Raw genomic sequence first — 21192 nt, 5'->3', positions numbered from 1 at the left:
TCAGTGTCTGACTTGGACAACTGGATGCTGATGTCACTGAGCGAGGAGGAGGAGATGTGATGTCTCAGTGTCTGACTTGGACAACTGGATGCTGATGTCCACTGAGCGAGGGCTTAGGAGGAGGTGGGAATTGGAGCAGGAGGAATAAGATGAGCTCAGTGTGGGGAAAGGTTTTCAAACCTCCAAGATACCTTGCCTATAATCTCAGCACTTTGGCAGGTGGAGGCAGGAGGATCACTTGAGCCCAGGAGTTTGAAACCGGCCTGGACAACACAATAAACCCCCATCTTTCCAGAAAATTGGCTGGGCATGGTGATGCATGCCTGTGGTCCCAGATAGTTGGGAGACTGAGGCCGGAGAATCACCTGAGCCTGGGAACTTGAGGTTACAGTGAGCCATGATTGCCCCACTGCACTCCAGCCTGGGTAAGAGAGTGAGGCCCTGTCTCAAACAGAAATTTTAAAAGGGGCAGTTGGGTATTTGCCTAGAGTAGGTTCAAGTAGGCACACTGCATAGGGTGAGCAGCAGACCTGAAATCTGGAACTCTAGAGTACCAGCATTCTGTGAATAGACAGAGAGGAAACGGAGAAGTGAAGAGATGCGGGTGAACAGTCAGAGGCTCCCCAGTAGGTGGACTGGAGCTGGCTTTTGGGTTTAGCAGAGGAGAGGTCCTGAGTGCCATGGAAATAGCAAACGCTGAAACAGTTGCAGTGGTGAGTAAGGGGGTGGAAACAGACCTGAAGACTGAGGGATGCAGGCTGTGGACATGTTTCTGAACAAGCTATATGTCCATGTGGACAACCTGTATTCTGGTCATGTCCTTGGGTTTGGCGTTGTTTAGAAAGACAGAGGAGGGAGGACTGATCTTTTTTGTTTTTAATATTGAGCAATACAGACTTAAAAATTAAAACAAAAGAATAAATTATCTTCCAACCCTCATTCCAGCCCTTAACCCACTATAGTGGGTAACCAGCATCAGCAGCTTGGTGTGTATCTTTCTATGTTTTATTTTATATATACTTGAAAAATACATACAAGTGTGTGTTTGCTTTTAATCAGATAGGATCATATGGAAATGTGCTTCTGTATTATGTTTTTTTAACTCAATATTTGGTTACTAAATACTAAGTATGAGCATACATTTGTCAGCATGTGTTTCTTAAAGAGAAACTGACAGGGAAAAGAAATAAGATATTGTATTAGTCTGTTCTCACACTGCTGTGAAGAAATACCAGGACTGGGTTATTTATAAAGGAAAGAGGTTTGATTGACTCACAGTTCTGCATGGCTGGGGAGGCCTCAGGAAAGTTACAATCATGAGGGAAGGCAAAGGAGAAGCAGGCACCTTTTTCATGGGGCGGCAGGACAGAGTAGTGCATGCAAGCAGGGGAAATACCAGACTCTTACAAAACCAGCAGATCTTGTGAGACTCACTCACTACCACAAGGACAGCACAGAGGAACCACCCCCATGATCCAATTAACTTCACGTGGTCCCACTCTCCACACATGGGGATGATGGGGATTACATTTCCAGATGAGACTTTGAGTGAGTTCACAGCCATTTCAGTTATATTGGAACTTTAAAAATGTTTATGTAATCTGTTACATGCAAATAACGTCCAGTGATTGAAAAGCCTGTGCTACTTCAGTGGCTTTGACCATGATTGAATTCAGTGAGATAAGACCACATTTTTATAAAATTTCAAATCTTATGAAAGTATGAAGTTTGTGGTTTTCTAGTGTCTTCCTGTCACCCTTCTTTCACTAGGAGTGGTCCATCCATACACCTGTCTATGGACTAACAGGCAGATAGATATAGATGTTTATTAGCATATTTTTAATCATGGCACTAGGGTTTCAAAACATGATTTGCTCATTCATTTTAATATATAAACTCCTACTTTTCTTTGTTTCAATTTTGACATGCTTTTAAACCTAGATTGAGGTGAGTAGATTCTCCTCCCTGAAGATCACAGTGTGAGCTCTGCACATGTGTTTCTCAGGTCCTTGTTTGCATTTATTAGACCCCCTTTAAACTGTGAAGACATAGACTTTTTTTTTTGGGGGGGGGATAGTAAAAGACACGTAATGTAAAAATTACCACCTTAACCATTTTTAAGCGCATGGCATTAACTACGTTCACACTGTTGTGCAACCATTACCACCATGCATTTCCAGAACTTTCTCATCTTCCCAAACTGAAGCTCCATCCCTGTTAAACATCAGCTCCCTGTCTTACCCTCCCCCACCCAGCATTGCCCAGATACCTACCATTCTATTTTATGTCTCTATGAGTTTGACTGCCCTAGAGAGAGCAGTGGAATCCTACAGTATTCTGTCTTTTTGTGACTGGCTTATTTCATTCAACCTGACATCCTCAAGGTTCATCCATATTGTATCATATGTCAGAATTTCCTTCCTTTTTTTTTTTTTTGAGATGGAGTTTCACTTTTGTTCCCCAGGCTGGAGTGCAATGGTGCGATCTCTGTTCACTGCAGCCTCTGCCTCCCAGGCCTCAGCCTCCCAGATAGCCAGGATCACAGGCACACACCACCATGCATGGCTAATTTTTGTATGTTTAAAATTTTAATTAATTATTTTAGAGGCGGGGTCTCACTATGTTGCCCAGGCTGGAGTGCAGTGGCCATTCACAGGCGCGATTCCACTGCTGATCAGCACGGGAGCTTTTTTCTGTTTCTGACCTAGGCTGGTTCACCCTTCCTTAGGCAACCTGGTGGTCCCCTGCTCCCAGTAGGTCCCCATATTGATGCCCAACTTATTGCAGATACCCGATCGGTATAGTGTACCACACCCCAGAACTGCTGGGCTCAAGCAATCCTCCCACCTCAGCCTCCCGAGTAGCTGGGACTGCAGGCACGCACCACTGCACCTGGCATTTTTGTATTTTTAGTACATAGAGACAAGGTTTCACCATTTTGATCAGGCTAGTCTTGAACTCCTTGCCTCAAGCAATCTCCCTGCCTTGGCCTCCCAATGTGTTGTGGGATTACAGGCGTAAGCCACCGCGCCCAGCCTTTCCTTCCTTTTTATGGCCAAATAATAATCCACCCAGTGAAGTTTTATTTCATTTTCAGCAAAAGGTTAGTGAAATAATGAAAAGTAATTAAAAAGTAAAACAGAGCTATTGAAGGAGATTATAGAGATTAAGAGATGTAGAATTATAATTTGTTATGGCCAAGTAAAGAAAATGGGAAGAGGAAAGGGTAAGGGGCGGGACCCAGGGACCCATGTGAGGGTGGGGGCTATGAGGCTCTGCTGCCTCTTTCCCACTGGTGGTGGCACTGCTGGGCGCTATGAGAATGACGGGAAGAGAAAAGGTGGATCACTTTTGGCAATAAATGTTGTATCTGATCTATAGGGATTAGCTTGAAATTGACGGGATTGTGGATTTTGAATAATAATGTCTGGTCTATAATGTGAACCTGTCGTTCAGATCTAAACCTTGCATCCAAAAATGATAAATATCAGCATTATCAAGCATTATGTGAAACCAAGTTCTTTAACTGATTTTAGTGGTTAATATTATTTTCTGTCTTCTCAATCTTAGATAATGTCAAATGGAAATACATATTTGCATTCCTCAGACTTATATTTTAAATGAAAATATTCCAGTAATTATTGCATCTATTCAGTTTCAGAAAATACTTGACACTTTAATTATTAAATAGAATGTCACTTTAAGCTAGTGGTGTGTCTGGCTTATAGTATTTTTAAACTTAGCATTTTTTTCCTAACTAGGAAAAAATGTACACTGACAATTAGATTCCTGTGATGTAATATGAGCTAGATAATTTATTGCACATATTTGGGGTTTGTACCATTTTTTTCTGCAATAATAATACAAATAGTGCATACCAGAGCATGCTTTTGGAATCTTTAACTTTGAAATTTCCTGTCTAATGGATATACTTTCTTTTCTTTCTTTCTTTTTTTTTTTTTTTTTGAGACAGGGTCTCACTCTGTCGCCCAGACAGGAGTGCAGTGGTGCTGTTCACCTCACTGCCACCTCTGCCTCCCCAGGCTCAAGCGATTCTCCTGCTTCAGCCTCCCGAGTAGCTGGGATTACAGGCGCGTGCCACTACCACCTGGCTAATGTTTGTATTTTTAGTAGAGGTGGGGTTTCACCATGTTGGCCAGGCTGGTCACAAACTCCTGACCTCAGGTGATTCACCCACCTCGGCCTCCGAGAGTGCTGGGATTACAGGCATGAGCCACCATGGCTGGCTGATATATTTTCTGTTGTTGGATTCTCCTGAGCAGAGAGAAAGGTTATTTATTTATTTATTTTTTGAGTAGAATAATCACCCATGTCTATAAACTTGTTTTCTACTGTGGCCACAGCAGTATACCATAGAGTAGTTTTGGTAGTTGAATATATTGGCAATACTTACATTTAACCAAAATAATAGGAATAAACCTGTATTCTCTTTGGTTTTAGAGGCAAATCTGTAATCTTAGAAGTTGAATGAGGATAGTTTGGGGCTCTTGGAAGAACCTTAAGGAAACTGTATGAAATAGGAAAATGCTTGCTGCTGGTGCTGAAAGAGTGACAGTGTGCTGCCGGTGTTTGAGTGACAGTGAAGGTGGGGCCAGCTGGGAGCCTCCGTGTTTCGGGATGGATGGGTCTGTGCAGTAACTCAGGCTGCGTAGTTCTTGCATCATCTGAGTTGTGAAGTGCTCTTCCTCCACTTCTAGGTCTTCCTGGTCATGAGGACGTATGTTTTGACTAGGTCTTTCATTTAAAGGTGACAAAATTTGTTAATAATAGACTTTAAAAAATAAAACACTGATATTCCACCTTCTTGGGACTGACAGTCCTGGTACCCTGCCACTTTGTCAGGATTCTGCATCTCCCCTTTTGGTCCATTATTACCCTCCCAGGCCTGCCAGCCCTTCAGCTCCCTCGCCTCTTCCACTTCATTGAGTTTACCTGGCAGAAACCACCCCATTCAGTCCGTTCTCTGTGCCCATTCACCTCCACTGACCTGCAGAGGCCCTGAGTCCTGCAGCACCCGTCAGTGCATCCCGCCCTCTCTCTCCTGCAAGGCATGCTGCCTACCCATCCTCTTCTCTAGATACCATTTCATACCTTCTCCCTGCTGTCTTCCCCAAATGCAAATGCAGAATCATGACATTGCATTTGTTTTTCTCAGTGAAATTGAAAGAAATCAGAAAAGAACTTCCACCAACTCCCACAGCACCTCTGGATCTGTACCTTGGGTAGTTTGCTCTGTTTCCCTTTACTGCAGGTGAGCCGTGTGCCCCAGAAAAGGTTCAGCCTCTCCTCTTAGCCACTCGACTTACCTGCTTTCAGCTAGACTCTTATGAGTTCCCACCTCCTGTCAGGTTCTTGCCCTCCCTATGCAAGTATCTGTCTCATCCTGCAAAGGTCCTCTTTGACTTCATGTCTTCTTCAGCCACTGCACTGTTTTTCTTCCCCTTCACTGCATAGTCCCTTGGAAGAATTTTCTGTACGCCCTGCTTTACTTCCTCTCCTCCTATTCTCGTTGAACTCAGTCCAGTGAGGGTTTTGACCCACCACTGCAGGACGCTGCTGCTGTCATGGTCACCATTGATCTCCATTCCAGCAAGTCTGACCAGCAGGCATCAGTCATTCATTTGATTCACCAGCATCCTTGCATACAGTTCCATCCTCTTGGAAACAAGGAACTTCAAGTTCTTAAAGGGTTTCCTGATTTTCCTCCTGCCTCACTGACTGCTCCTAGCCTCTTGCTCTTCAATGTGAGGCTGTTGGGGGCTTGATCCCCATCTCATCTCCACTAAGGGCCTCACTGACTTGCAGGGAACAAAATGATTATCCCCATTTGCAGTCTCCACCAACACTCCCAAGAACTCCAGACTGTGAATTAATTGCACTAGACTGTCTAGTAACCATCTCAGACTTAGCCCATACAAACCCAAGCTTTTATACCTTCCCCTCAGCACTCTTCCCATAGTCACTCTCTTCTCAGGAACCAGCAGCTTCATCCTTCACTTGCTCCTGCCGGAATCCTCGGAGGCATCCTCAGGCGCTTCTTTCTCTCAGATTTTTGACCTGTCAGGAGCTCTTGCTGGTTCTGCAGTGAGCAGGCCTGGAATTCCTGCTTCTCACCACCTGTAGTGTGCCCAACCTGATTCTGCCTGCATAACGCAGTTTTCTTACCAATCTCCGCACTTCCGGCCTCGCCTTCTCACAAGCTGTTCTGAACACAGCGTCCAGGGGAATCCTTTGAAAACTGGCGAAGGGCACAGCTCATGACAATTCTTACGTAGTCTCTTTTTCTCTAATATTGATCTTAATTCAGACCCTCATTTCTCCCTGGTATTACTGCAGTGAACTCATCACTGATTTCCCACTCTTAAATCTCCTCTCCAGCCCAAGGTCAGCACTGCTCCCAGGAACCTTTCATTGCTCCAGCAAACCCATTTTGAGCACATCCCTTATGCTAATGACTGACTGAGACTTTACCAGTTTTGGCCCATTTAGTGTTCAGGGCCCCACACTCTGTAGCTAAGGCAGTTCCTGAAGGCTTCGACGTGAGATCCAGGCTCCGTGCTGTGTCTGTGGTCTCTGAAGGGCTGCCCGCCTCTGGCCTCCCCTGCTTCCTCCGTACACACTGCTCCTGCCCCAGCCCTGCTGAAGCCCTCGCTTATCAGATGGTGCTTTTGTGAAAGAGGCTCTCACTGGCTATAAAGCTTGTTCAGAATTCAGCTCGATTCAAGTGCTGTGTCCTTCAGCAAACCTTCCAAGAAGCACTCCCACTTCCCATCATGGATGGCTTCCACTCAGCTCCCGCAGTATACTGGGCACCTCTCACCCAGTGCACTCACTGCTTCAGGTTTCCTACCAGCTTTGTCTCTGTTTTCTCTAAAGCATCCTGAGGAGTGGACTGGCCTTGTTTCTCTGTTGCTGTAGTGGCCAACATAAGCAAGATATGCACTATTTCTTGAATGAATTGTGACTTCTGATCAAGGTGGAGGCACTCACTTGTGCTTTGATGCAAGTCCCCTCCATATACAGCAGTGAAAAGGTACAATTTAAATAGAGAAACAACCCAAAAAGCATAGCCAGGCCCCCAAGCAAGAGAAATACCCTCAGTACAGAGACAGTGTAGAAACCTAGCATGGTAAGCATGAACTGGCTAGATTTCACTGGCCGCTGCGCTGCAAGCTCTAAGCAGGCAGTGTCAGTAGGGAGCTGAGTTCCCATAGGGATAAGGGTAACAGGGACTCAAGTGTTCAGTGGAATTAGATTTAGATACTTTTTTTTTTTTTTGAGATGGCCTTATCACCTGGGCTGGATGCAGTGGTGTGATCATAGCTCACTGCGGCCTCAACCTTCTGGGCTCAAGCAGGCCTCCTTTCTCAGCCTCCGGAGTAGCTGGGTCTGTGCTACCAGGTCTACGCATGGTGTGTGTTACCATGCCTGGCTTGTTTTTTATGTTTTTTATAGAGATGGGGTCTCACTATGTTGCTCGAGCTGGTCTTGACCTGGGCTCAAGCAGTCCTACACCCTTGGCCTCCCAAAGTGCTGGGATTATAGGTGAGAGCCACCATGCCTGGCCTTAGATAGTTTTTGAAGCTGGAGTTAGAGAAGGTTTCCCTATCTAAGGCAATTCTCCGCTATACAGATTGGGGCTTTATTGGAAGTTGTGGTCCTAGGGAAGGAGAATGCAAGGCCTGGGATGAGCCGTGCTATTCCATGGTTCCCTAACAGGGTCTGCACTGTTGGTGACATGACCATGCAACAGAATCCTGCTTCACCATGGAAAACCTAATTTTGGACTGAGGCTTGGAGCTCGGAGGGCAGCAACCACAGAACACTAGTGCTACGGGCTGAATGCTTTTGTGTCCCCTGCTCTGCCAAAGTCATATACATGCTCCAGTCCCAACCCCTGGCGTCCCCTTGGGAGGGGATTAGGTCATGAGGGTGGAGTCTTTGTGAATGGATGAATGTGCTTGGAGAAGATCCCTCAGAAGCTGGCAGTCGGGCCCTCGCCAGACACTGAATCTGCTAATGCCTTGATCTTGAATTTCCAGCCTCGAGAGCTGTGAAAAATGAATTTCTGTTGTTTATGAGGCACTCGGGCAATGAGAGTTTGTTATCGCAGCCTGAATGGACTGAGACACTAGACAGGGGGAGAGGAGCAACAGCAGAAAACCTGTCGGGATGAGCCCAAGACCCGCATTCCTCTCCACGCAAAGACTGTAGTACCCACACATCCCCACAGAGTCGATGCCTTGCAGAGCTGTGCATTGACTGCATCGGAAATTGAAGGACAGTCTGGCAAAAACTCTCCAAATAAGTATGTTTAAGTTGCTTAAAACAGTAAGTTAGCATCCACGAAAACAGATTTTCCAAAAAGAGAGCAAGAAGGTATGACGAAAAGAACAACAACTTGAAACCTAGTAACTGAAAAGGATATTAGCCAGGATGATAGACTCTGGACTGGACATAGTCAAAGACAAAATTAGTGGATTGGCAGTTACTTCACAAAATTGACCCAGATGACAGACACAAGGTGGAGGGGCACAGTGATAAAATTAAAATTCAAGGTCCTGAATTCAGGCAGGCCTGGAGCTGACTCTGTACTTTGACTTGACGTTAGGTGCCGTAATAATGGCTTTTTAACTGAAGCTAGTTTGAGTCTCTTTCCTTTTTGTCTGCAAGAGAAATAATCTTTTCTCATGTAAGAGCCCCATAAGATGACACTCTTTCATTAATGTTAGGCATTGGATGATCTGACAGTCAGCTGGAGTTTATTAATTATCGGAGAAGATGTAAATCAGGGTATTTGATATGATTAATATTGGCACATATAAAAGAAATCTCTGAAACTTAGGAAGGAAAGCAAACTGGATAGGAGGACATGGACAGGAGACCGGTGCTCTCCTCCCACACGCTGTCCAGCCCAGAAGCCCATGTTGATTGCTCTGTTCGGCCTCCGAAGAGGTTTCAACACTTAACAGAATGCTTATCAGGTTTTAAGACACATTTGGGTCATCTTAATTAGTGTTGTTGGACTTTCTTTGTGTTTGCAAATATGCATTGAAATACTGAATTGAATAGCTGTTCGTGTTCTTTAGCTAATTTTATGGTCTTAGGAGCAGCCTTGTCTCCGAAACTCACTGTATAATATATTTATAATATCTCTATATATTTAATTGCAATAAAATATATTAACATAAAACTTGCCAGCTTTAACCAGTTCAGTGAATGCTAGATTCATGTAGTGAAATGTGCTCATGCCCGCCCCCCCCCCCGCCCCGTGCCACCCCCACCGTAACGGCCTCTGCTGTTATGCCCCAGCCAGGCGCAGCTTTGGGCATGCCCACAGTCACCCTGCTGCTCTCCTCCAGTCTCTCTGACCACACTCAGTTCTGAACCCCACAAGTGTTTCTGTTGTCTTCAGCAGTGGTCTGGGATAATTACAAACCAATTCAATGAAATGAAGAAACAGTCTCTCGAGTCATTTTAGGAGGATTGTTCCCACCCTGGAGGGCTCCTGCAGCAACAGTTCTCCAGTTCTCCCTCAGACTAGGCAGCTGCAGTCTAGGCAGTATCTCCATGAAACCCATACCTCCAGTTGCCTTCACTAGGATCTCCACTATTCCTAGGTTTAAAGAGAGTGCCCTGAGGTTTAAACATCACCAAACTTGGTTGCAAATGAAGTTAGTGCCTTGGGAAGGGGTTAGGAGCGGTGTCTCTTTCTACCTGCTTCTCCCAGACAAACTCAGAACCAGGGCTCTGGAGCTGGGAGTGTGGACAGTGGCAAGCTTCTCCCTGAATGATGCACCTGGTCTTGTGGCGGCAGCCAGGGCCCTCTGAGCTTGTCATTGCAGGGCCGGAGTGCAACCACCACCTCACAGAGCCAGGGCACAGCTGATCAGGGCCCCAGTATTCTCAGCCTGCCACACTTAAAGTTGAGCCTTCATTTTAGAGTGGAGGCTGAACAGAGGTAGCAAGGCCCTCCCCGTGTTCCCCACCCATGACTTCATTAGCCAGGATGTAGTGTCAGCACCAGGTAGCTGGGGTGGGATGGGAAGCACTGAAGTTCTGCCCCTCCTGGGAAGAAAATGTGGTTTAGAGCAGGGGGAGAGGGGCCCTATGTTATCAGCTGCAGTTATCTAGAATGGAGTCTCTGCCTCACTGACCTGGAGGGGAGGCGGGGAGCAGTCTTGGTTCAAGTACAACAGACTGGCCATTCTCACTGAATTTTCAGTTGTATGCTGACCCACTTGCCCTTAGAATGATCTCCAGAGGCTTTGAATAGTTGTTTTCTTACAATATTCACCTGTTTTCCATGGGAGCAAGCAGGTCAATGGAGCTTCTCATGCTGTCATGCCAGAAGTCGATTACCCAGAGTGGGGATTCTTGCAGAAATATTTAGAAGAGAGGCTGGGCATGGTGGCTGAAGCCTGTGGTCTCAGCTACTTGGGAGGCTGAGGCGGGAGAATCACTTGTGCTCAGGAGGTGAAAGCTGCAGTGAGCTGTGGTCACACCACTGCACTCTAGCCTGGATGACACAGTGAGACCCTGTCTCAGAAAGAAAAAGGAAGAAAAGAAGGCCAGGACAGGGGTAGTGGCCTTGTAAGCCTTCTTTCCTCTCTCTCCTGCAACTCTAGATCACATGTCTGTGAGTCATTCAAAAACGTCTTCATTCAGTTCATGTCAGGATCCTGTTGAGGAAAATGTTTTGGACTTCTCTGGCTGCTGAGAAGGTAGACTTGGATTTCCTTTCTTCCCCTGCCATCTTGGCACCAGGCAGGGCCCAGGGATGGAAGGGGGTCAGATGGTCTGAGCCAGTGTTCTCATTTATTAGGGAATCTGTGTGGTCTTAGGCCAGTCCATTGATCCCCTCTTTCTCTGGAGGATCGTAGAGATCCCTTCCCTGTAACTTGGAATGAGGTTGCCTTCTTGTGAAGGTGGTGAAGGCTTGATGGAAGTCTTTCTTTGGAGGGTCTGTCTTATTTAATTTTGTTTTGTAATTTTCTAGGAGTTTGCGGCACTTACTAAAGAACTCAATGTATGCAGGGAACAGCTCCTTGAAAGGGAAGAAGAAATTGCTGAACTGAAAGCAGAAAGGAACAACACCAGAGTGAGTGTGACCTTGCTGTTCACCGCCCGCCCCTGGAGCCACTGTCTGTCAGGAGGAGGGTGCTGTCTCAAAACGAAAGGATGACCCACCCTGCCCAGCTTCAAACAAATTTCTTACCTTTTCCCACTGAGCTCACTGTGATTAACCAGTATTATCATACATTAATGGCTTGAAATTTGTGATGAGAATTTATGATATTTTAATACATTTGAGGGGAATGTACCTTTCTACTGAATTGAAGGGACCTCATTTTAGCATGAGACTGTCAAGGTGTTATTTGCCCCAGATTCAATTATGAAATGAAAAGTGCTCTTTAGCACGTCTGTATTTTGGCCTTTTACTTCAGCTGCTGTTGGAGCATTTGGAATGCCTCGTTTCCAGGCATGAGCGGTCCCTGAGGATGACTGTCGTGAAGAGACAAGCACAGTCTCCAGCAGGCGTGTCCAGCGAAGTGGAGGTGCTGAAGGCCCTCAAGTCGCTATTTGAACACCACAAAGCTCTGGACGAAAAGGTGCCTCAGCCGCATGGGCCTTGGTTTGTGCACACGCTGTGGATTAGGCCAGCTCCGCAAGTGTTGGTGTAACTTACTTTTGAAGCTTCTTGAACTCTTGGAAATAAATTTTCTGTTTAAGAAGACAGTGTTTTATAGGTTTAAAAGTACTAATTGGCATATATGTCTTAAAATGACTAATGTAAAAAAATTACTAATGTATATTGATTTGCTGTTACAAATTGGGTAATACTAGATTGTTGCAAAAGTAATTGTGGGCTTTGCTATTACTTTTAATTGTGGGTTTTGCTATTACTTTTAATGGCAAAACCCACAATTACTTTTGCAGCAACCTAATATTATTTAGGGGGAAGATTTTTCTCAGACTTAATTTAGAACCATTAACAAGTTTTTTGAAAGTAAGATCACTGACAGAAGTTAATGGTATTTTATTATGTTATATTACACTAATATATATAGTACACTTAACTGTAAAGTAAGAATAAAACGGTGTATATACACACACAAACGCAACCCCTTTTATTTCCAGGTGAGAGAGCGATTACGAGTAGCACTTGAAAGATGTAGTTTGTTAGAAGAAGAATTAGGTGCCACACATAAAGAGGTAAGTTTGATACATCATCATGATTTGAATTGGGAGGTTTTTATTTTTATCTTTTAATTATTAAAAGTAGCATAAGGGCTGGGCATGGTGGCTCACGCCTTTAATCCCAGCACTTTGGGAGGCCGAGGCGGGCAGATTACCTGAGGTCGAGAATTCGAGACCAGCCTGGCCAACATGGTAAAACCCTGTCTCTACTGAAAATACAAAAGTTAGCCAGTAGTGGCGGTACGTGCCTGTAGTCCCAGCTACTCAGGAGGCTGAGACACGAGAATCGCCTGAGCCCTGGAGGCATGCAGTGAACTGAGATTTCACCAGTGCACTCCAGCCTGGGTGATAGAGCAAGACTCGGTCTCCCAAAAAAATAAATAAATAAATAAAAGAGGTTATTATAAAGACTGTAGTTGTGAATATCAGATATTATTTATCTGGGTCATTTTAAGGACTAGAAAACTATGGTTACCTAAGGACTCATTTGGCCAGTGGATAACAAATTCCATCTTTAAAGATCAGATTGGATAGCATTGCCATATGCTTTCTTTTTTATACTGTGTTAAGCAGTTTATAGTTGTGTTTTTCCAAAAGGAGTTTTACTATCTTACTTCTCTTATGCAAGGTATTTTATACTCTTTCAATTTTTTGGTTTTAGCTAATGATTCTTAAAGAACAGAATAATCAGAAAAAAACACTAACAGACGGAGTGCTGGACGTAAACCATGAACAAGAAAATACACCAAGCACGAATGGAAAGGCAAGTCTGCAGGCTTTCTCTTTATTCTGTTGAATGCCGTTTGTCCGCAGTGTGTGTCAGGTTACGTGGAAAACGGTTGCTAAAGCACCGGCTTAGAGCTGAAGTGGTCATGAAAGTTGTGTAATCCAAAAGATTGCATAAGCCAATTTTGATTTTAGCTGTTTCGCAGAAGCATTTTTATTTTATAGTTCACCAAACAAGGGCATTTAAGGATTTTTTCCCCCTTTCAGAGATCTTCTGATGGTTCTTTAAGCCACGAGGAAGACCTTGCTAAAGTAATTGAGCTCCAAGAAATCATAAGTAAACAGTCAAGGGAACAGAGCCAAATGAAGGACCGCCTGGCTTCCCTCTCCAGTCACGTGACAGAGCTGGAAGAGGATCTGGACACCGCCAGAAAAGATCTCATCAAATCTGAAGAAATGAACACAAAACTGCAACGAGATGTCCGTGAAGTGAGTGAGAACAAAAACTGCAGTCTTGTCATGCGGTTGGATTTTGGGATGTTTTAGTTAAATGATTTTTTTTCTCCTTTTGTCCCTTACTCTCCCAATTACAGTCAGCCTTTGGATTATTGTATAGCTGATACTGAAAAAGAAAGAGTGCTGTGAAACTGTGATAAGCTACCTCCTCATTGTTGTTGTGAAATCTCTTGTCCCTGAGGTTTTCAAAATAGAGGAGAACTAGTTCCACTGACTTCTGTGGCCGTGGAGCGGACGCCACCCTGGCCCTTCCTACCTGTGCTGTTTGAGATCTTTTAAGTCCTTGTTTGTAGGTTCTTCATCTGTGTAATTTCTAGGCTATCTTAATTTGTTCTTATGTTCAGATTTCCTTCTGTTACACACATTCTTAGCAAGCAGATGTTGATCCTGGCCGTGGTACCAGCTCACGTAGGGTGATGTGAGTATAGTCTAACTGTGGAAGGGGCGTTGCTGGTGGTCTTCTTATTTTCTGACCTGCTCCTTCAGGGAATTCATGGCATTGTATAGTGATGGTCAGATAAACAATTGAGAGTGGAATTTGCTTCTACGTGGGTTATCAGGATTGTATATTAAAAATATGTCATAGTATACTCATTTCTGACAGATATTTATGCCTTTAAAACTGTGAGGAACTATTTGATCATAAAACAGTGAGGCTGAGTTATTTCTCAGGTTCCCTTCCTGTCACTTTCTAACCTGTGCTTTGTCCCTTGTCAGGCATCTCAAATGTTGAGTGTATGCTTTTTAGTTCAATAGCTTGACATGAGTAGTTTCCTATAGGAATTCACCACAGGAAGAATATTTGCATGCAGTATGTTACCTACTAGGTTATATTCTTTGGCTGCAGCAGGAGATTATGTGGCAGAGATTAATATGCAGAGAATTTTGAAATTCTTTTAAGACCTATCACTTTTTTATTTTTTATTTTAAGTTTGGGTACGTGTGTAGGTCTGTTACATAGGTAAACTTGTGTCATGAAGATTTGTTGTGCAGATTATTTTGTTACCCAGGTACCAAGCCTGATACCCATTCGTTGTTTCTGCTGATCCTCTTCCTCCTCCTGCCCTCCACGCTCCACCCTTCAGTAGTCCCCAGTGTGTATTGCTCTCCTCTATGTGTCCATGTGTTCTCATCATTTAGCTCCCACTTATAAGTGAGAACATGAGGGATTTTGTTTTTCTTTTCCTCTATTTGCTAAAGATAACGACCTTCAGCTCCATCCATGTCCCTGCAAAGGACATGATCTCATTCTGTTTTGTGGCTGCATACTATTCCATGGTGCATGTACCACATTTTCTTGATGCAGTCTATCATTGATGGACATTTAGGTTGATTCCATGTCTTTGCTATTGTGAATAGTGCTGCAGTGAACATACATGTGCATATGTATGTGCGTATGTCTTTATAATGGAACGATTTATATTCCTTTGGGTATATACCCAGTAATGAGATTTCTGGGTTGATATTTCCATCTTTAGATCTTTGAGGAATCTCCACACTATCTTCCACAATGGTTGAACTAATTTATACTCCCACCAACAGTAGAAAACCATTCCTTTTTCTCCACAACCCCGCCAGCATCTGTTTTCTGTTGACTTTTTTGTAATGGCCGTTCTGACTGGTGTGAGATGGTGTCTCGTTGTGGTTTTGATTTGCATTTCTCTCATCAGTGAGGTTGAGTTTTTTCCCCTATCACTTTTATTAGTAAGACTTTCTAACTTTAGTCATTTTATAAATAGGGAACAACCTATTTATAAAATAGTGAATTCTGGGGGTCGAGGACAGGTATTTCACAAGCAAAAAGTTCTGGTCCTAGCCTTAAGTGTTTGATACTGTGTACTATTCATCTTGCAGACTTCAGGTGGTTGCATCCAAGTAAATTAAACTTGTACTTCTCTTTCCATTTGTCAGTATGCCTGAATCTTGTAATTGTATGAGATTTCATCCAATCTTTATCCTAGAAAATGAGACTTGTATCTCACTACTGTATCCATCGAGAGAGGCCACACCCTGTCCTGTGTAATGTATAAGACCGTTTGTAGCTTGAGGGAGACACAGACGGTATCTTCTTTGAGAACACTTTCACCTCCTTGAATTCTTGCAATATTTAGGTATTTTAGTGTCCATATTCTTATGGTATTATGTAGAAATGGGAAAGCTGGCAAACTGAGTGGCCATAGTATTAAGAGAGACAAGCCTTTATTAATCGCATATAGGTTAATATTAATGGTATTTGAGGTAGTTACATTTTCATTCACATTTGAGAAAACTCATATCTTCCATCAATTTAATTTTGAGGACATTAATTTTTTTTTTTTTTTTTTTTTTTTGAGAGACAGGATCTGTCTCTCTTACCCAGGTTGGAGTGCAGTGGCACCATCATAGCTCACAGCCTTGAACTCTTGGACTCAAGCAGTTCTCTTTCCTCACCTTCCCAAGTACCTGGGACTACAGGCGTGTGCCACCACACCTGGCTAATGATTGTTTCTTTAAAAGTTTTTTGGCCGGGTTCACTGTCTCATGCCTGTAATCTAGCACTTTGGGAGCCCAAAAGGAGGTCAAGGAGGATCTCTTGAGCCCAGAAATTCAGGATCAGCCTGGGCAACATACTAAGTCCCCCCATCTCCACAAAAGAATTAAAAATTAGGGGCCGGGCGCAGTGGCTCATGCCTGTAATCCCAGCACTTTGGGAGGCCAAGGCGGGTGGATCACGAGGTCAAGAGATCGAGACCATCCTGGTCAACATGGTGAAACCCTGTCTCTACTAAAAATAGAAAAAAATTAGCTGGGCATGGTGGCACGTGCCTGTAATCCCAGCTACTCAGGAGGCTGAGGCAAGAGAATTGCCTGAACCCAGGAGGTGGAGGTTGCAGTGAGCCGAGATCACGCCATTGCACTCCAGCCTGGGTAACAAGAGCAAAACTCCGTCTCAAAAAAAAAAAAAAAAAAAAAAAAAAAAATTAGCTGGGTATAGTGGTGTGTGCTTGTAGTCCCAACTGCTGGAAAGATTGAGGTGGAAGGATCGCTTGAGCCTGGGAAGTCAAGGCTGCAGTGAGGCTTGGTTGTGCCACTGCATTCCAGCCTAGGTGATAGTGTGAGACCCTGTCTCAAAAAATAAAATATTTTTGTAGAGACAAGGTCTTGAACTCCTGGCCTCTTGCCTCAGCCTCCCACAGTGCTGTGATTACAGGAGTGAGCTGCTATATCTGACCTGAGGACACTAATTTTTAATTTGATTGGAAATTTAGGATTTAGTTCAGTTTTTTTTCTCCCTTAAGTATCTCAATGTGTAATCTGTTAATTACCTACCTTTTTGTCTCCTCTGAAATACTTGATTTAGGCCATGGCCCAAAAGGAAGACATGGAAGAGAGAATCACTACTCTTGAAAAACGCTACCTCGCTGCACAGCGTGAAGCCACGTCTGTGCATGACCTCAATGATAAACTTGAAAATGAAATTGCAAATAAAGATTCTATGCATCGACAGGTAATGGATTTTATCAAACCTTGTCTGGCTTCAGTTAATTATTAATTTTACTCTCACTTTTGAAAACGTTGGAAATCAAGTTCAAATAAGATGTTTTTATGACCTTAGAATATTACGTTCAAGACGTGGGAGTTCAGTTTACAGGTTTTGATTACGTAGGATTTGATTTAACCATTTTGTGGTGCTACCGTCCTCAACTTTTTCCTTTGTTTTAATTAAAAGTTACTGCTTGTTAGCATTTTTACCAAAGGAGCAGAGTGTGGAAAGAATTTCAAGGTAATTGACTATTTGTTACTAAGTGGGAACAGCATGCTAAATGAATAGTACAAGAAATGAAGTCTTGGTCAGGCACTGTGGCTCATGCCTGTCATCCTAACACTTTGGGAGGCTGAGTGGGGAAGATCGCTTGAGCCCAGGAACGTGAGAACAGCCTGGGCAACATAGCAAGACGCTGTCTCTACAGAAAATTTAAAAAGCAGTTAGCTGGGCATGGTTGCATGTGCCTGTGCCCTAGCTACCCAGGAGGCTAAGGAGGGAGGATGGCTTGAGCCCTGGAGTTCAAGACTTCAGTGTGCTGTGATCGCACCACTGTCCTCTAGCCCGGACCACAGAACAAGACCTCATCTCTAAAATAACAAAAGCAATGAAGTCTCTAGTAAGAAATGTGTCTCCTATGGTTTAGTAAACCATTACTTAACTCATGTAAGAATACCACTACACTCCAGCCTGTCAGACCAAAAAAAAAAAGCTTCTTAGAAGTTATTTAGGAAAAGCAAATACTTTGGCAAGAGGTGTTTTGCGCATTGAAATCAAGCCCAGGAAAGTGGGCGTGGACTCCTGGCAGCAAGTAAAACCTGACCCAGGCCGAGCACAGTGGCACACACCTGTAATTCCAGCACTTTGGGAGGCTGAGGCGGGTGGATCACTTGAGGTTAGGAGTTCAAGACCAGCCTGGCCAACATGCTGAAGCCCTGTCTCTAGTAAAACTGCAAAAATTAGCCAGGCATGATGGCACGCACCTGTAATCACAGCTACTCAGGAGCATTGCTTGAACTCGGGAGGCAGAGGTTGCAGTGAGCTGAGATTGTGCCACTTCACTCCAGCCTGGGTGACAGAGGGAGACTCTGTCTCAAAAAAAAAAAAAAACCTGACCCAGAAGCAAATACCAGCACTGTAGCTCTTCTGTCATGACTGTCTTACTATACCTGCATTTCAGTTTGTTTCAGCCTATTAAAAACTGATACAGCTAGATGATTAGCTGCATTTTGATACTTTGCTCTCATTTTATAGACTGAAGATAAAAACCGCCAGTTACAGGAGCGCTTGGAATTGGCAGAGCAAAAGCTGCAACAGACACTGAGGAAGGCGGAGACGCTTCCCGAGGTGGAGGCGGAGCTGGCCCAGAGGGTGGCAGCGCTTTCCAAGGTGGTACTATGAGCTTAGTTCTGGTTCGGCTGCCAGGCCTGTGACTGTGCCTTGTCTGTGTACCTTGTTTGTCACTGTTCTTATTACATCAGTGCACTAAATCCAGGGAAGAGCACGGATTTGGTTTGAGTGCTCTTTCATCTGAGATTGGAACACTTTGTAAATGCCAGACATGATCCTTTTATCCCGAAGTCTCCATTGGTTTTGTTTGTCCTCATGTGTGCTGTTTGTCCACAGCATGTGTGATCTAAGAGTTTCTGCTGCTTAGAATTGTTTCAAGTCGCCAGCCGAAGCATAGGATGGAAGCCTCTATAAAAGAAGGGTAGTTTTTCCTCAGAAATAGGAAGATGGCACTTTGTTAAAAACACCATCGAGATAAATTTTAATAAACACATTTTTAAGTAATTTCATTATTTTGAAATTACTTAAAAATATATTTTTAAAAATAGTATTTATTCATTTGTTCAACAACTATTGACTAGGCATATGCAAGGCACAGTCCCTCCCAGTTCTCACCATTCATGGGGGGAAGAGCTAAAGAGGCAGATGCTGTCGTAGGTCCTGAAATCGGCGAGGACCAGGGAGCTCAGCACTGGGCAAACCCCCAGCCTCCCCGGGCGTGGGGAGCCTAGTACTGCAGCTGTAGGCAGGTGATCAGCAGGAGCCAAGGCCCCTTCTGGGCAGTCATCCTGACTCTCCTGGCTCAAGCTTTTCAAGCTGCTGGGGAGGGCACCCTGGACCATTCAGATGGCTTTAGGGCTCACAGACCTGTTCCTTCTAGCAAGTTTATTGCTAACAGCTGTAAGAGAACCTTTCCTCCCACTTCATGATCCGCTTTTAAAGTCTCAATTTCTTTTCTCCCCTGTTATCTTTCCTGTCCCTTGTCGGCTTTGTAGTCTGACCTTTTGTCTTCTGGGAGTTCTGCTGCTAAGGAAGCTAAACTGTTGGAACTTACTTCCAAGCTTAGGAAGGTAGAATGGGTGCACTGCTCCTTGCTTGCGCTTGCCACTGCTTGCTGCTTTCCATGCTGACTAACCAGAAGCAGTCAAAGGATGGGGAGAATCACGAATCCATTCAGATTGGGCATAGGGGTTGTGGGGAAGCACCCAGTCAGTCGCCAGCAGCAGCCATGCTTCAGAATCACCAACACAAGAGGGCTAGCCACATCACGGCCCAGCACGTGAAGCCCCATAGGCTTTGTTGATGGATGTGACCCATTTAGTATGGCGGAGCAGTCCTCACGGCCCAGCACGTGAAGCCCTTAGGCTGTGTTGATGGATGCGAGTACGTGCTTTCCATTTAGTATGGCGGAGCAGTCCACGCAGAGCATGTTCCGCCTGTTGCCACTGCAGTAGTATACAGCATGTCCCGATGAAGTGTAAGGATAAGGTCAGCTGATGCTGTTTCTGCTGACAGGCTGAAGAGAGACACGGCAACATTGAAGAAAGGTTACGACAGATGGAAGCACAGTTGGAGGAGAAGAATCAAGAACTGCAGCGGGTGAGCACTGAGCCTGGAGGGCAGGAGCACGGAGCTGGGGGCTGCAAGGGCATTGCTCAGGCTGTGGGGAGCTCGGGGCCTCCCACCCCCGACTGAGATGTTGGTTCTCCAGCTCAATTCTGGTCGAGTGCATTTGTTTTGCGCCCTCATCTGTGAGTTGTTCACTCCTGCGTACATCCCACACAGTGGCAGTTTTCAGTCAATATTGGAAGCTGCGGAAGAAATTTGATCTCATAGTACTTGACGGGGTAGATTAGATCCTCATGTCCAAAACGCTTCTCGCTTGTTAAGTCTAGCAGCCTATCAGGGGAACGGCTCTGAGTACCTGTGGCACCATCACGGGGACCCCCCCAAAATGTAGAGGCAGGCCCATTGTCCTGGATGACTAGTCCACTTGCTTAGAATATGGCACTGAAGTCCCAAATGCAGATCAGAGGCCTGACTTCAGTCCCAAGTTAAAATACTCCAAACATAGTGGTGTGTTGGGTTAAATATTTCTGAGCAAGAGCAACACTGTAATTGAGTTACAGTAAAAAGCACTAGGAAAGAGAGTGGCAGTAGAGGCACCTGGCTGTTAAATCTAAGACCGTTTTCCTGGAAGAGTTGGGCAGATGTCAATATGGAACATCCAGGAAAAAGTTACAGCAAGAGCAGTCCCGGGGCCAGCTGGCACCAGGCTGGGGTCTGGGGTGGATTTCTCTTTAACAAGTAGGTGGAGAAAGGAAGCGTGCAGCATCAAATTGCAGAACCCTTGCACCCCCACATCAGCTCACTTTATAACATTAATTTAAGGCTACTAGATTCTGTTTCCACCAGAAGTCTGTATTTTTGGCCATGCCCTGCAGAGAGTCAGATGAGCTTCCGGGGAATCATGACTCTGACTCCCAGTGAGAGGGTGCATGTTAGGAAGTCTCCACCTCCCCTTCCACAGAGCACACTCATGCACGCAGACACAGCAGTGAATTTTAAGCTATGTTCTTTAAAAATTACTTACATGCTGAGAGAAAATAAGCCCAAGGAAGGATACTCTATCTTTCCTTAGAAAACTATGAGATACTCTGTATGCCACATGATGTGCTGGGCCCTTTCAGGTAATGATGGTTGCTACATGTTAGACCTTATGAGAAAAGGAGAGGTCACCACCCATGTTTTTCCATTGCAGAGACTGGCGCACGGGGGTGGAATGCTCTGCTGACTCCCGTGGTGCTGTCTCGTGGCTTTCTCCTCCTGCCTGGGCAGGATGACTCGAGTGCACGTCGTAACCCTGTGCCACCACCCCTGCCTGGGAGGAGCCCCCTGAGCGCTACAAGCGTGCT

The 21192-nt window shown here is 44.7% G+C and overlaps 1 protein-coding gene across 16 annotated transcripts in view; it reads left to right on the top strand.

Moving 5' to 3' along the window:
• PPFIA1 (PTPRF interacting protein alpha 1) overlaps positions 1-21192 on the top strand; it is a 119313-nt gene that overhangs the window by 42887 nt on the left and 55234 nt on the right. For 11 of the 16 annotated variants that reach the window (XR_004270231.1, XM_032282506.1, XM_032282505.1 and 8 more), the window contains exons 3-11: positions 11021-11122; positions 11469-11633; positions 12163-12237; positions 12884-12985; positions 13216-13437; positions 16805-16951; positions 18242-18376; positions 19273-19347; positions 19793-19876. Coding sequence is in view for 15 of the 16 variants with exons in the window: in XM_032282506.1 (XP_032138397.1) it covers positions 11021-11122; positions 11469-11633; positions 12163-12237; positions 12884-12985; positions 13216-13437; positions 16805-16951; positions 18242-18376; positions 19273-19347; positions 19793-19876 (1107 nt within the window). In the remaining variant the exon portion in view is untranslated. The remainder of the gene's footprint in view (positions 1-11020; positions 11123-11468; positions 11634-12162; positions 12238-12883; positions 12986-13215; positions 13438-16804; positions 16952-18241; positions 18377-19272; positions 19348-19792; positions 19877-21192) is intronic. The other 5 variants (XM_032282508.1, XM_032282510.1, XM_032282503.1 and 2 more) reach the window with 1 other exon arrangement.

This window comes from Sapajus apella, unplaced genomic scaffold (genome assembly GCF_009761245.1).
Source record: "Sapajus apella isolate SASKATOON/1434 unplaced genomic scaffold, GSC_monkey_1.0 scaffold14, whole genome shotgun sequence".
Taxonomy (NCBI): domain Eukaryota; kingdom Metazoa; phylum Chordata; class Mammalia; order Primates; family Cebidae; genus Sapajus; species Sapajus apella.
The sequence above is the reverse complement of the archived record's forward strand: the minus strand, read 5'-3'. Positions and strand labels throughout refer to the sequence as shown.